The following is a 16,685-nucleotide window of genomic DNA, read 5'->3' as shown; positions in this document are numbered from 1 at the left end:
ACTCAATTTTTTAAGATTCCGTCGCGTGTACAGCCTTAATGCTTAAAGCTACATAGAAATCATGTATGACGGATATGTTCTTTTTAAAATTATCTATAAAAACACAACAGCATATATATGTCTATCTTTTATGGTTGACTCACAATAACACGTGTAACTCCCGATAATTATATTTGTCTACTCTTATGTTTATAACACTCATCGGTCATCCCTAATAAGAAAGTTAACATGATTACCTATTCAATAAAAAAATAATCATAAAAATCGGTAAAGAAACACCAAAGTTATACATGAAATACGCTAAGCCATCGCGCTTGAATACTAATTCATGCTGTAAGGATTATTTTTGTGTAACGGTTGCCGCGCTCGACGCGACTCGCGGTGGGAGGAATAAATAAAGGAGTGCCTTAATGAGTAGGGTAGGGGTAGGGTAGGGTAGGGGTAGTGGTAGGGGTAGGGTTGGGATATGGTAGGGTAGAGGTAGGTAGGGGTAGTTGAAAGTTTACAACGATTTTCACGAGGACGAAGTCGCGGGCGTCCGCTAGTAAAAGAATAAGTCTTGTACCAATAAACTAAACTAATTTACATAGTCATTAACATAGTGGGTTTAGAAAGAACTTCCTTTTACGTAAAGCTGACTATTTCTTTTACCGCCTTAATACTTCTTTTTAGGGTTCCGTAGCACAAAAGGAAAAAACGGAACTCCTATTTCTCATTCAACTTTTCAGTTCCACAGTTCTTCAAATTCAAACTGTGAAAAAATCAACTTAACTCGGTTATTATCAGAAGTTAATAATCAATCCATTACCTTCTAAGTCGCGAATTTTTTTTTTTTTATTCTTTACAAGTTAGCCCTTGACTACAACCTGATGGTAAGTGATGATGCAGTCTAAGATGGAAGCGGGCTAACTTGTTAGGAGGTGGATGAAAATCCACACCCCTTTCGGTTTCTACACGGCATCGTACCGGAACGCTAAATCGCTTGGCGGTACGTCTTTGCCGGTAGGGTGGTAACTAGCCACGGCCGAAGCCTCCCACCAGCATATGTAGTAGTATTTAATTTTGTTAGATTCCTATTTCATGAGATTAGATAAAGTAGAGTATGAAAGAAAGAAAGAAGAAAGAAAGAAAGAAAAGTTTATTCAGAATACACATCATACAAAGAAAAGAGAGAAAAAAAAAAACAATAAATTAAATACATTTCAACTTGCATGATGTGATCCTAAAAAAAAAAACGTGAATAAAATATAAAAAATATATGACACGAGCATAACTTGGCATTCAATCACTCGTGTCTCTATTATAATAAAAAAAAAAAAAAACATACATACAGCCGAACGTAGAACCTCCTCCTTTTTGGAAGTCGGTTAAAAACTCACTTCGTTCGTTTTATAAAATGCAACTCTTGCTTTATTGACCGTCATTATGCAATTTCTTATTCTACTATTTGACAATACGAGCCAAAACGCCTGTCGGCCATGACAGTCTATATTTCAACTGTTTCATGATTTCACTATAAGTACTAAATCCCATACCATAGAAATGGAGCGTTTGAGAAATTAAATTAATTAAATTAATAGGTTCGATGTTTAGTACATCAATTGTGTTAGTTACGTCACAAAATGGCCGACAGCGTTTTTGACGTCTCAAAAATTTGAAATTTGATAAAACGTGATATTTAAATTAAGTTTTATAATAAATCCTTAATTTTATTAATTGATATCGCTATATTTCGGACCCCTTTTCTATGTACTACACGAAATAGGCTACTTGTCTTTTTTGTAAACAGTGTTTAAAGCAGTGATAGCCCAGTGGATATGACCTCTGCCTCTGACTCCGGAGGGTGTGGGTTCGAATCCTGTCCGGGGCATGCACCTCCAACTTTTCAGTTGTGTGCATTTTAAGAAATTAAATATCACGTGTCTCAATCGGTGAAGGAAAACATCGTGAGGAAACCTGCATACCAGAGAATTATCTTCATTCTCTGCGTGTGTGAAGTCTGCCAATCCGCATTGGGCCAGCGTGGTGGACTATTGGCCTAACCCCTCTCATTCTGAGAGGAGACTCGAGCTCAGCAGTGAGCCGAATATGGGTTGATGACGAATACGACGAATATTTTATTTTGTCCCGTCAATAATAACCAGTAAAAAATTTAATATTATATATTAATTAATATTATATATAAATTAATTATATATTAATTAATTAATTTATAATAATATTTAATCTACGTAAATTTTTTTCCGCCGAAACACAACACATTAGCAAGTGACGTCATTCATAAAGATAACAGCGTGATTGGCGTTTGCGGTGACGTGATAAAAATACAATTTTGTTTTATAAAAATATTACAATTATGAGATTATTTTCACAAATAAAAATGTGATTAGAGTTTCTAGACATCTAAACTGCGTCTATGCAAAAAATCTTAGTTTTGTACAGCAAGCCTATTAAATTATTTATATTTTTATATGAGACAACAACCCTATCTCTATTGTGGGCCTTGTTAAAAAGGTCTTATATTGATAGGTACTTATAGCAAAGCTCAACCTTACAAACAATTATTATAACTCTATATATCTCTGATTTATGGTATACATAAACCAGAGACATATTACAGAGTAATGTGCGTACATGCGAATGCTCTACTAAATCTTATGTTGCTCTATAGCAGAGGAGCCCACGAGAGGATTTTGGAATTCACTCGAGCGGGGCAGATGAATATAACGGAGGACACTTTGCATGTTGTTGAGTACCTCCGCCAAATACGAGGTCTTTTAAAAGTATAGGGCTTAACACAACCCAAAAAGCTATAATCAGGAATATTTAATTATACTTTGTACAAGTAGTAACTTTTTAGCTAAAATGTGTTATATTGTACATTTCGAAAATGTGACAATTTGAGCATAACTTTGTTTTATTTATTTATTTTATTTAATTAATAGGAGCATACATAAACTTCTTAATTTTTTTTAAAGAACATACTTGCTAAGTATGTTGAATGATATTCAACAGTTTTGAGATACCTATATGATTTTTTTATTGTGATTATTAATAATATAATAGGGTTGACTCATATCAAATATAATATCATCATCAACATCATAATTTCATATAGAACTTAATTTAAAAATCAAATTTCCCAAACATCAAAAAAGCTGTCGTCCATTTTATGATGTCACGATGTTACTTGATGTAAACGTCAAAGTAATTAATTATTAACTAATCTTTTTTGTCAAACGCTCTGTTTGGTATAGAATTTGTTAACGTGACGTCATGAAACAGTTGATATAGACCATCATGGCCGACAGCGTTTTCGCTCGTAATGTCAAATAAATATTTAAAAATTTCATGTTATTGCACGTCTCATAAAAATATGATATTTTTTTTTTAGCGATGAAGAACAATCAAGGTCATTTAAAAAAAATCTTAAACAGCCTTTAAATTGGTGTCGAAACATTTCTCATAAATGATTCTATCTAATGGTGAATTCAAAAATTTGTGCAATAGTTTATCGCGACAGACAGAGGCACGGCGGAGGTCTGTTTTTTTATAATATTATATGTATGTAAATATAACCATCCGGCGCAGCGTGGTCTGTCTAAGATCCATAGACTCTTTGTCAAAGCATAACCTCTTTCTTATGAGTGTTAGCCTGGCTTTATAGTGAGTTATTAAAATAAGAATAATGATGATTGATAACCTTTAATCATACTACTTACTATGATCTAATCTACCAAATCTAAGAGGTCCCCACGAAGCTCGAGTAAACCCCTATTTGTCATCATGAGCTCCTAATCTGTATCTACCGTAAACTGCACTTTAATTATCTACGAAATCTGAGAGGTCCCCGCGACGCTCGAGTACACCCCTATTTGTCATCATGGGCTCCTAATCTGTATCTACCGCAAACTAAACGTATCAATATTTATTACTATAAAGTAAATATTTCCACGACCATTTCACAACGTACGTTCAGGAATACATATCCGTTGCAAAAATAAACACAACACAAAATCAACTTACGTAACTCTCGTGTCACTATAACGGTCTATTTCCGAACGGTCCGCTGACGTGCGGAATGGCTTCCAGACACCTGTCAAATTGACGGCTATTTTTGGCGGGAACGGTCGTTGACATTACCCACTGACCTTTTGTAGGAAATAACAGCTCGGGCATAGACAAGACTGACATATTTAGCCTATTTCGTATTGGTGTTACAATTGCCCGTAAATAGCACGACATCGAGTAGTCTCAACTTTGTAATGAAAAAAATTAAAGTAGATGGTCCAAAATTGTATGGAGCCCAGGATCAGTCATTGTACCCAGGCGGAAACAAAAGAATTTTTTTTTTAAACAATTTTTGATTACACAAATATACTTTCGAAATAATATCCCTTTTCTCCCAAGAAATGCAACACTATTAAGGGTAATAATGGCGGATTGATGACGTTTTCATTACAGTAATCGATTTGACGATTGCTGTCAATTGTCATGTCATAGTTGCTTTAAGGGTGCCATCTTGATTTATGTCAAAAACTGGGTTTTAATTTTATTTATTTCTTTTTATTTATTTAGATTTCAATTAAATTTTAATGATCCGGGGTACAAGAGTCGACCTGAAATGGACCATATCCTTTTCGTTAGTTGAAACAACTATTCAAAAAATAATTATCAAGCATAAAATCAACGCTTTTTAGTAACTTTTCAACACATTGTACGACTAAATTACACTGAAGGGATTTTTGAATTTTGAAGATAAATTAATATAAGTAACTTAAACTAAATCTGTAGAGAGGTCAATTCTGACTGGCGCAATGGTATGCGCGGTAGATTTACAAAACGAAGGAGGAGACATTCGGTTATACTTCCCCATTTTCAACCCTCAGATTAAACGGCTCAACCGATTTTCATCAAACTTATCTAAGAACACTCGTCCGTAAGTCACTTTTCATACAAATAAAAACTAAATTAAAATCGCTTCATCCGTTTTGGACTCAGACCAATTATAGAAGGATCTGTATCGCACTCATAGTCACGAACAAAATTGTCTGTCATTTTCTGAGGAAAACGAGCTTAGATTTGGTATATATCTTATACTAAACTAGAAGTTTTTTCCCGTTTTTTACACCATTCAACTACACAGAAAGGTTTTTACGGAGCTCTTTAACCGACGAACACGATTACAACTATTTAACATCGATACTATAGAAACAGTTTTTATAATCGCATTAGATCGTTGATCATATAGGTACTTTGACAGAAAAGTAACGTCAAGCGAGGCAGGTCCTATACAATAATTGGTCTGAGGTTTTGGAGCTATGACAGACAGACAGACACGTCAAACTTATAACACCCCTCTTAAAAAACTTTTTTGGGGGTTAAAAAGATAACATTTTTAACATTCAACTTAAATATTCGAAAATCAAATAACCCAGTACCCAGAGAGAAGTGAAATGCCGATGAGAAAAACATACAAAGCGAAGGTTCAATTAGCGTCCAATTAAGACTAATTGGTAATTGATTGGTCGCATCGTCGCTTGTCGACGCGTGCATCGGTGTTTCATTGGCATTTCGTTTATACATACACTAGCTGACGCCGCGCGGTTTCACCCGCGTGGTTCTCGTTCCCGTATGAGTACAGGGATAATATATAGCCTTCCTCGATAAACGGGCTATCTAACACTGCTAGAATTTTTTAAAACGGACCAGTAGTTCCTGAGATTAGCGCGTTCAATCAAACAAACAAACTCTTCAGCTATATATTATTAAGTATAGATTAGTATAGATACCTACCAGTGGCGAAGGTTGAAAATTTCTAGTAGGTAACCCGTTCATGGTTTTTTGGCTGAGCCATCATCATCATCATATCAACCGATTCACATCTACTGCAGGACATAGGCCTTTTGTAGAAACTTCCAAACATCACGATCCTGAGTCGCCTGCATCTAGCGAATCCATGCGACTCGCTTGATGTCGTCAGTCCACCCGGTGGACTGTGATTTGGCTTAGTAAGTACCTACATTAAATTATTATTAACGTCCGTAAAACTCGTGGATTTTTAAAAGGTAAGCCTATAGGAATCGGATTATTACGAACCATCGTCCCTGCTACCTACATATACTTGTATTACTATTTATTCAATTACTACAGTCTACATTAGAACGGGAACTACGCGAATGAAACTGCGAAGCGTCTTCTAATCTGTCATCATCATTAACAACCCATATTCTGCTCACTGTTGAGCACAAGTCTCTTCTCAAAATGAGAGAGCTAATAGTCCACCACGCATACGCCGTATTGGTGGACTTTACATACGTAGAAAATTAAGAAAATTCTCAGTTATGCAGGTTCTCTCACGATGTTTTTTTCTTCACCGTTTGAGACACGTGATATTTAATTTCTTAAAATGCACACAACTGAAAAGTTGCAGGTGCTTGTCTTGGAATGGATTCGAACCTACGCCCTTCGAATCGAAGGCAGAGGTTATATCCACTGGACTATCTAAATCTGTTTCATAGATTAACAGCACAGCTGATAAATAATCTATGAAATATTATAAAGCCGTAATGTTTTAGAAGTTGTAGGGGGTAATCTTAAGATCTACTGAACCCATTTTAAAATATCTTCAACCAATAGAAAACCACGTTATTTGTAAGTATCACATTTTTTTTCTAATATTTACAAGTTAGCCGTTGATTACAATGTCACCTGATGGTAAGTGATGATGCAATCTAAGATGGAAGCGGGCTAACTTGTTAGGAGTAGGATGAGAATCCACACCCCTTTCGGTTTCTAAACGACATCGTACCAGAACGCTAAATCGCTTAGCGTTACGTCTTTGCCGGTAAGGTGGAAAGAAGAAGAAGAAGAAGCCTCCCACCGGCCAGACATGGACCAATTAAGAAACCTCAATTGGCCCAGCCGGTGATCGAACGTAAGACCTCCGCCTAGTAAATCCACCGCACACACCACTGCGCCACGGAGTTCGTCGTCGGGAGCTTAAATCTATACCTACTAATATTATAAAGCTGAAGAGTTTGTTTGTTTGTTTGGTTGGTTGGTTGAACGCGTTAATCTCAGGAACTACTGGTCTTATTTGAAAACTTCTTTCAGTGTTAGATAGCCCATTTATCGAGGAAAAGGGAGACGAATATTTTAGCATTCCATGGATTCACCGTGCAGGTGCCGGGTCCATCGCGTGGTAGAGAGAAAACACTAAGCAAAGTCCAGGACTTGTGACTACTGGATGTAGGGTTAAGGAATTTCTTGATGATCGATCAACACTCCCTTTCTCTGCTCGTGTTGTTCTTCCTGCCTATCCAAATTTGGTAAGATCCTATTAGAACAACTTTGAATACTCGTTCTAATATAGAACTAGCTGCACTTCTAGAGAGGCCTATGTCTTTAAGCAAGTTGTAGAGAGATTTTGCTGGTAACCCTCTCGCACCTACTTCTACGGCGTATAGACTAATTACATAGCCAGTTTTAGTTAGTTAATTTTGATAGGTCATAATGTTTATTCACTTTTATACTGTGGTCTTTCGGAATGTTAGTCTCCCACGGCACAGTAAGCTCTATATTATATTATATATTATTCCCGTATTCCAACGAGAACCGGAACCACACGGGTGAAACCGCGCGGCGTCAGCTAGTATATACATATTTAAGCTCCCATATTCCCACAGGAACGGGAACTACGGTGGTGAAGCCGCGAGGCGGCTGTTATATATATTTGAAAACCCAACATTTCATAATTCGAAATGGTTTGTAATATTAGTCCGATTTGCGGTTTTGATATGCCGGACAGCGAAATGTACATTCGGTAATACATTGCGATTAGCATAATGTTGTCGCGTAGCATTGTGTTATTATTCATGTGATTATCATAAACTACAATTCAACTTTGACAACAACTGCCTCTTTGTCCAGTGACTATGTGGCTACGATCACGAAGTCTTAGGTTCCAACCCTGGATCGGGTGAATACAGATCGTATCTTTCTTCTAAGACATTTTCACTAAAGAGTTGGGTGGATGGTGTTTCCTAGAACCTCGCCTCAGATATCCGCGAATATCTTAGCATTCCATGGATTCACCGTATGGGTGCCGGGTCCATCTCGAGGCAGAGAGAAAAACTCTGACTTGTGACCAATGGATGTACCTATGGTTAAGAAATTCCTTGACAATCGATTAATCACTCCCCTTCTCCGCTCCTCTTGTTCTCCCTGCACAGCCAAACGAGACCGACCATTTTGGGCCAAGCAAATTATAGAAATAAAAAATGGCGGAAAATTCTTCTACTCAGGGATCCGTTGAACACAGCCAAATAGCTTCAGTAGCCACAGCTTAAAAGAGCAACAAACACACATAAACACTTTCACACTTACACACAAACTATCGCCTTTATAATATTATTGTGATGTGATAATATTAGTGTGAAGTGTGATGTGATAAGGATGATCTGGGCATCGCAGTCTCTCGTCCTCGACAATGTTGGTAAATAAGTAGGTAATAGCTATGATCAGAGGATCGCGTTTTTCGGTAAATTTCGGCAGCGTCACGCGACCTCGCGTGTTTAGGTATTAACCCCAGATGCTAATGAGCATTAAATACTGTAAAGCACAGCGCACACTAGGCACCACGACCACGGCTAGTGTTTGGCCGTGGTCGGAAACTGTGTCGCAACTAAATCGGGTCACTGTATTAGCCGTACTAATTTGTACAAAAAGGAGATTTAAACCCACGTCTTACTAGACACGGGCATAAATTTGTTATTTCTGCGTATCGTCTCCAAAGAGTTAAAAATCTTTTGTAGGTTTAGGTGTACTCTTCTATAACAAGATCTCCAAGACTGTGATGGACTTGCCAATGCACAACTTTAAGCAATGTGTTAAAAACATTTACTTAGTAGTGGTTACTACACTATTGATGAGTTCCTTAACGATAAAGATGCTTGGAGGCCATTGGATCAGCTTCCACCTTCACACAGGAAGTAAAACTATAAGAAATTCTAATTGTTATCAATTGTAAATTATAATACTGTATGACTTTTTCATTTCAAAAGAGCAACTGTTGAGTTTCTTGCCGGTATCTTCTCAGCAGAATCTGCCTTTCGAACCGGTGGTAGAATCTTTACAAATAGTTAACTGACGTGTCAAAAGTGCTTGTAAATTGAGCCTACTTGAAATAAATGAATTTTGATGTTGATTTTTTGATTTTGTCGTGAAAAGGTAGACAGACATACAGACATACTTTTGCATTCATATTAATCAAAACAATGTTGTCCATTTTGAGACGTCACAACTTGATGTACTGAACGTCAAACTAATAAATTGTTAACAAATATTTTTGTCAAACGCTCCATTTGTAAAGGATTTGTTATAGTGACGTCATTAAGAGTGTGCAATATGTAATTTGGTGGTTACAAATGGATCTGGATCTCAGATTCTGTAAAAGTTAGGAGCCTGATATTTGGGTAAATGATATTTCAAAGTATTAGCTTCGTTAAGACTATACAAAATACACAATTTGTAAAACTTTTCTCGATAGTTTATTTTTTTGAAAAATACATGTTTTGCTCACATTTTGCTTTCAATCTCAGGAAAAGCAAACTTATATTCTTAAATTTTTGTTTTGTATAGAAAATTATGAACATGGCCATTTTGTTTTTCGTTATGTTGTTTAATTTACTTGCAATTAGGTAAAAATGGTTTTGTCGTTCACGTCATAAAATTTGCGTCGCGCGTCAAATCGCTCCGTGCTTTTCACTCACGTGAAAGTCATAATTCGGCGTCTCGTTTGCGCTTCGAATTTTATCCATATCGTACCGACGCGCTGCGTGCTCTTAAATAGATGAAATATAGACATCATGGCCGACAGGCGTTTTGGCTCGTATTGTCAAAAACTTATTTAAAAAAATTAAAACTTTCATGTAATCACGTCTCAAAAAAATATAATATTTTTTTTAATCTAGCAGAACGATAATAGACAATTTAAGAGTATTTAAAAAAGTGTCAACTAGTTCGTATATGTTAGATAGTAATTCCTTCATATTTTATTGATTACAGGAATGTCCAGAAGGCGTAGTCCACGAGGATTCCTTCAAAGACATATACGCCAAGTTCTTTCCACATGGAAGTAAGTATATCGATCCACTTCTACATTATTTTTTAATAGCAGACGGCCCGCGGTTTCACTCGCGTAGTACTCGTTCCCGTGGGAGTAAGCCTTTATCACTCACAAACAACGTTCTATCTATTTGTAAAAGAATTTTTCAAATCGGTTCAATAGATCCAGATATCAAAAGGTTATCAGGTAAAGGTTATTCTCTGCCACTCGAGGGTTTATTGGTAACATTCTTAGTGGAAGTTATTAGACCTGATAGGTTCCCATTATGTAATCGTATTTTGCTATTTAAATCCGCTTCTGATAATTTAAGACAATTAAAAAAAAGTGTTAACTAGCCTATTTAGAGAATATGAAATCCTAATCTGACCTAAGCTGGAATCGGACTCAGGCCTCTATGTTGAAAACAGCACTGCTGACTGCGCCATAGTGCTAATCGGTAAAAAAATATAATAATTAATTATGTGTTTTCCAGACTCAGCGTTGTACGCGCACTATGTGTTCAAGGCCTTTGACGTCAATTGTAGCGGCGCTATCAGCTTTAGGGTGAGTTCTTCATTATCTTCAACATCATGATTAAGCAGACCGACCATTATTAATTATTATAATTACACATGTATTTTACTCTCACGCCCGGTACAAAATAAATATATATAAGGCCAAAAGGAAAATAAATAAACTTACTTAAATACGCTACATAAATACATATATGCACCGGGCGGAGGATTCACCCCGGCAGGGAGACCAAACGGTCGGGGGTCAGGGCGACAGGTGGAGAAACCGGTGGACTATCCTAGCCGAGTCCAGCAAGACCGCTTTTTGCATCTTGGATGCAAGCGAACATAGTTACAAGAGAAGATATTATAAAGCGTGTAATAATAGTCGGTCTCCTATTGTCACTTTCTTACTTACCATCTAATGCCAAAGACCCTAATTTTTTTGAAAATAATATAGCCTATAGCCTTCCTTGATAAATGGGCTATCTATCACTAAAAGTATTTGTCAAATCGGACCAGTAGTTCCTGAGATTAGCGCGTTCAATCAAACAAACAAACTCTTCAGCTTTATAATAATACTAGCTGACGCCGCGCGGTTTCACCCGCGTGGTTCCCGTTCCCGTAGGAATACGGAGATAGTATATAGCCTATAGCCTTCCTCGATAAATGGACTATCTAACACTGAAATAATTTTTTAAATCGGATCAGTAGTTCCTGAGATTAGAGCGTTCAATCAAACAAACAAACAAACTCTTCAGTTTTATAATAGACTAGCGGACGCCCGCGACTTCGTCCGCGTAAAAATTGATGTAAACTTCTCTACCTCTACCTTACCCTGCTCGTAAGCCTACCCAACCTTACCCTACCCTACCCTACCCCTACCTTACTCCTACCCTACCGCTAACGCTAACCTTTCCCTCCCCCCACCTTACCCTACCCTAACCCTACCCGTAACCTATCCTACCCTACCCCTAATCTACCCCTACCCTACCCCTACCTTACTCCTACCCTACCGCTAACCCTAACCCTTCCCTACCCCTATCTTATCCCTACCCTAACCCTACCCTACCCGTACCCTACCCCTACCCTACTCTACCCCTATCCTACTCCTCCCATACCCTATACGTTCCATATCCTTCCCCTACCCTACACTACCCCTACCTTATCCGTACCCTACACTACCCTACCCTACACTTTCCCTAAATTACCCCTACCCTACCTCTATCCTACCCCTTCCCTACCTCTATCCTATCCCTACCCTCAGCAAAATTGGTCCAGCCTTTTGTGCGTGGTGCAATGACCAAAAGACTATAATTTCCCAAGCGACTTCTATGCTAATACTATAAAGAGATAAAGTTTGTGTGGTTGTCGGGGGTAATCTCTGGATCTACTGGACCGATTTGGAAAATTCTTTTACCAATAGAAAGCTACATTATTTGCGAGTGTCATAGGCTATGTTTGGTCTTCATATTCACACGGGAACGGGAACCACGTAATTGAAACCGCGGGACGTCATATAGCGGCATTTCTGCGACTTTCACAAATTTTGTATTATCTCCGAAACTATATAACTAATTAACATACTGTAAACAGCAAATGTTATCTCTATAATATCCTTGTGATTATTAAATCATTTATTTTGATAAAGATTTAAGTTTAGTTGTGTAAATAATGACGTAAACCTTAGTTTAAAATTTAAATAATTTATTAAAGTACTAAAGGTACTATATCTGCTAAAATATAAAAGATAGATATATGGTGTCGCGGACTTTTTTGTAGAACTTTTAAAGGTTCAAAAAGCCTCCATACATTTATTTCAGTTATACGCAATGGTTGAGGCAGCGCATGCGAATAAGTAAGTTTTTCGGTCTGACCTGTAAGAGAAAACCCGCGATATCTCAGTAGTTATATATGATATAAATATAAAATATAGCCTATAGCACTCCCCGATAACGTAGCATTCTATTGGTGAAAGAATTTTTAAAATCGGTCCAGTAGTTCCGAAGATTACCCCATTTCAAAAAATTGTTACAAACTTACAAACTTACAAACTTTACCTCTTTATAATATTAGTATAGATTAATATTTTTTAAAACACAAAAGGTACTATATCTGCTAATATATAGAAAATAGATATATGGTGTCGCGGACTTTTTTGTAGAACTTTTAAAGATACATAAAGTCTCTATACATTAATTTAAATTTTACACAATAGTTAAGGCAGCGCATGCGAATAAGTCTGTTTAAGAGGATTTTCAGTTCGACCTGTATGACAAAAACTGTGATAACTCGGCTTATTAGCCGAGCTATATTTTATATTGGTATCATATATATTTATATGATACCAATATAAAATATAGCCTATAGCACTCCCAGATAATGTAGGATTCTACTGGTGAAAGAATTTTTAAAATCGGACCAGTAGTTCCGAAGATTACCCCATTTAAAAAATGTGACAAACTTACAAACTTACAAACTTTACCTCTTTATAATATTAGTATAGATATAGATATAGATTTTTGGGAACGTTGAATAAATATTATTCACGTTACATAATCCTGTGACTTCTACAAAGGGTAAGGGGTGGTTTTATTGTGAGGGGGATGAAAAGGGGTCACAATAACAAATACGTTTGCGGAATGGCTGTTTTGCTGAAATTGTGTCTTGAAAGTTTACCATGGAATCCCATGCCCGTGACTTCTACTACTACTGAAGTTGTGAAACTATTTTACAAGTTTTAACATAATAGTAGGGGAGCCTGGGATGCTAAATTTGTAGTTACTAAAGCGTCATTGGTATTGATTACATTTGGTAGATTATGATGAGTTAGATGATAAAAAGAATAAATGATCATATATACTTTTTTCGCTTTCAGCGGTGGGGAAAAAAATTACAGACTTTAAAAACAATTTTTATTACTTCGGCTTACTGAAATCTTCAGAAAACATGAGCGATTCAAAATCTATACTAATATTATAAAGCTGAAGAGTTTGTTTGTTTGTTTGATTGAACGCGCTAATCTCTGGAACTACTGGTCCGATTTGAAAAATTCTTTCAGCCCATTTATCGAGGAAGGCTATAGGCTATATTTTATCCCCATATTCTTACGGAAACGGGAACCACGCGGGTGAAACCGCTCGGCGTCAGCTAGTTAGTAATAAAATTAATCGCGCTCGTGTCTCGATAAGGGTTTTATTTTGTATCTTTGGAACCCTCCGATTCCATTACGTTACGCTCAAATCGTCAGATTTTCGAAATGCACACTGTTTTGCTATTAACTCCAGTTAGGTAGGTTCAATTTTGAGAAAGAGGTAAACCGACTCGGCTGGGCTGCATTCGAGAAACTTCGCGACATCTTTTCGTCTGAAATTCTTCAGAGTCTGAAGATAAAAGTCTTCGAACAGTGCGTGTTGCCAATGATGACCTATGATTCCGAGACTTGGTCGCTAACTATGGGCCTCATAAGAAGGCTCAGAGTCACACAGCGGGCGATGGAACGAGCTATGTTAGGAGTATCTCTGCGTGATCGAATCAGAAATGAGGAGATCCGCAGAAGAACCAAAGTCACCGACATAGCTCAACGTGTTGCGAAGCTGAAGTGGCAATGGGCGGGGTACATAGTTCGAAAAGCCGATGGACGTTGGGGTCCCAAAGTGCTGGAACGGCGACCCTGCACTAGTAAGCGCAGTGTAGGTCGACCCCCCACCAGGTGATCTGACGACATCAAACGAGTCGCAGGGATTCGCTGGATGCAGGCGGCTCAGTATCGTGATGTTTGGAAGTCCCTACAAAGGGCCTATGTCCTGCAGTGGACGTCCATCGGCTGATATGATGATGATGAATAGAGCAAGCGCTGTGAGAAGACCGCATTCTGTTTACAATTTTACAAAGCATGCAGATAAAATAGGGATGATGACTTGAATGTACTGATTTTTATGATACTTTCGGGTAAATAGGGTCATTAACTAATTTATATATAAAAAGCAAAGATTGTCCTGGATATTTGCAAAATAAATGGGATTATAAAATTTCAAAATCTATTAAAAATCTTTTATCGTAATTAGATGAAAATTCACACAGTTTTAGCTTCCTTACATTAAATGTGACATTTTTTAATATATGAACTATAAACATAAACGCACAAATAACAAAGATATTAGTAATTTTGTTTGTACGCTCATACAAATCTGACGATCATTACATTGCCTACGACGTCATTAGTTCGTGCCATTTTGTATGGAGCGTTTTTCAGGGATCCGCGACAGCGCCGCAAATCTGACCCTTTAAATCCCTGTAGCTCCGAAAGTAATGATCGCAGATACCCTGTTCCTTTTACAAAATTTCTTTACTATTAGCGTACTCTTAATTTATATACAATTTAAAAAACTGTCATCATCCCCATTCTGCATGTATTTTCTGTTTAAAGCCCTGCTAACAGACATCATGAATGTTTCCAGGAGTTACTGGTGACGCTGTCGACGCTGCTGCGCGGGTCGGTGTATGAGCGGCTGCGCTGGGCCTTCCGGCTGTACGACGTGGACGGCGACGGCGCCATCACGCGCCAGGAGCTGGCTGAGGTGGTGGTGGCGGTGCATGAGCTATTGGGCCGACGCGCGCCGCCTGGCTCGCCCGCCTCCCGCGTAGACGACGCTAAGGCTAACGAACAGGTGAGAATGGTCGCTGCTATAGCTTGGCAAATTTCGTAATACTCCCAATGGTCCGCGCGGACCGGGAGGAGTGTAGCGATGCCCCGCTCGCACGATTTTATACTTGCACAGTCCTTCCCTCTGCCACAGAAAACATATATACCTCTGCCCCCCGCGCGCTCGACTTCACTCTCTTCCCCCCGTCGCCCGCATATCATGGGAGACGGGAGTGTCATCAACGAACTTGCCAAGCTATATATAAATCTATACTTATAATAAATATGTAGAGGTCAATTCTGTATTCTGTACATTAAATATATTTCCAAAATAACTCTCAGGGGGTGATTAGTGATCGATACTGATGCCAAAAATGCAATCAGTAAAATTTTAGTCTGTCTGTATGTTCTTTATAGAAACAAAAACTACTCGACGGATTTTAACGAAAAACATGGTATAATTATTCTTCATACTCCTGGGCAGGTTATAGTATACTTTTCATCACGCTACAATCAATAGGAGCAGAGCAGTGAAGGGAAATGTTGAGAAAACGGGAGAAGTTACTTAGGGTAGGGTTAGGGTAGGGGTAGGTTAGGGGTAGGGTAGGGGTATACCACTGCGTCACGGAGGTCGACAAAATCTCACCTAATGGTGATGATGCAATCTAAGATGGAAACTTAACTTGTTAGGAGTAGGATGATAATCCACAGCCTTTTAGGTTTCCACACGACATCGTAACGGTACGTTAAATCGCTTGGTGGTATGCCTTTGCCGGTAGGGTGGTAACTAGCCACGGCCGTAGCCCCCCACCAGCCAGACCTGGACATTGTACCTTTACCTTCAAATCAAATGCTTTCTTGGTACGCTCCAGGTGGACCGCGTGTTCAGGAAGCTGGACCTGAACCAGGACGGCGTGATCACCATCGAGGAGTTCCTGGAGTCGTGCCTCAAGGATGACGTCATCACGCGCTCGCTGCAGATGTTCGACACGGTGCTATGACGGCAGACTGACGTAGACTCCAGGTAGGGTTAGGTAGTATACACACTTATTTTTTCATGATCGCATTTAAAAATACATTAAAAACACCGTTGATCCACATATAAAAAAATATAGGACAAAACAACGTTTGCCAGGTCAGCCAGTAAATAAATAAATAGTTTTTAATTTCAGGGTCGTAGTAAAACGTACATACCAGCCCGCGTGCCACTGCCACGGCTTCTACAACATGGCGGCGGCGTGGGTCTCCCGCGCGAACTGCGCGCGCGTCGCCGCCGCCATAGACAACTTCTACCGGCGCGTTCTGAAACCGAGGATCAGGAGCGTACTGTTTTTCCATTTCTAAACTTTTTTATTGTTAGCATGTTGTACGGCCCGATTGGAAATGTTTGAACAACGATTAAATATTTTTTTTTCAATTG

At 38.3% G+C, this 16,685-nt stretch overlaps 1 protein-coding gene across 1 annotated transcript in view; it reads left to right on the top strand.

The window, feature by feature from the left end:
• Positions 1 to 16,685, top strand: part of LOC112053404 (Kv channel-interacting protein 1) — a 133,868-nt gene extending 117,183 nt beyond the window's left edge. Inside the window, exons 3-7 of the mRNA XM_024092807.2 lie at positions 10,069 to 10,138; positions 10,602 to 10,672; positions 15,081 to 15,290; positions 16,138 to 16,289; positions 16,438 to 16,685. Coding sequence (XP_023948575.1) covers positions 10,069 to 10,138; positions 10,602 to 10,672; positions 15,081 to 15,290; positions 16,138 to 16,266 — 480 coding nt within the window. The 3' untranslated portion in view covers positions 16,267 to 16,289; positions 16,438 to 16,685. The remainder of the gene's footprint in view (positions 1 to 10,068; positions 10,139 to 10,601; positions 10,673 to 15,080; positions 15,291 to 16,137; positions 16,290 to 16,437) is intronic.

This window comes from Bicyclus anynana, chromosome 26, assembly GCF_947172395.1.
Source record: "Bicyclus anynana chromosome 26, ilBicAnyn1.1, whole genome shotgun sequence".
NCBI classification, from domain to species: Eukaryota; Metazoa; Arthropoda; class Insecta; order Lepidoptera; family Nymphalidae; genus Bicyclus; species Bicyclus anynana.
The sequence above is the reverse complement of the archived record's forward strand: the minus strand, read 5'-3'. Positions and strand labels throughout refer to the sequence as shown.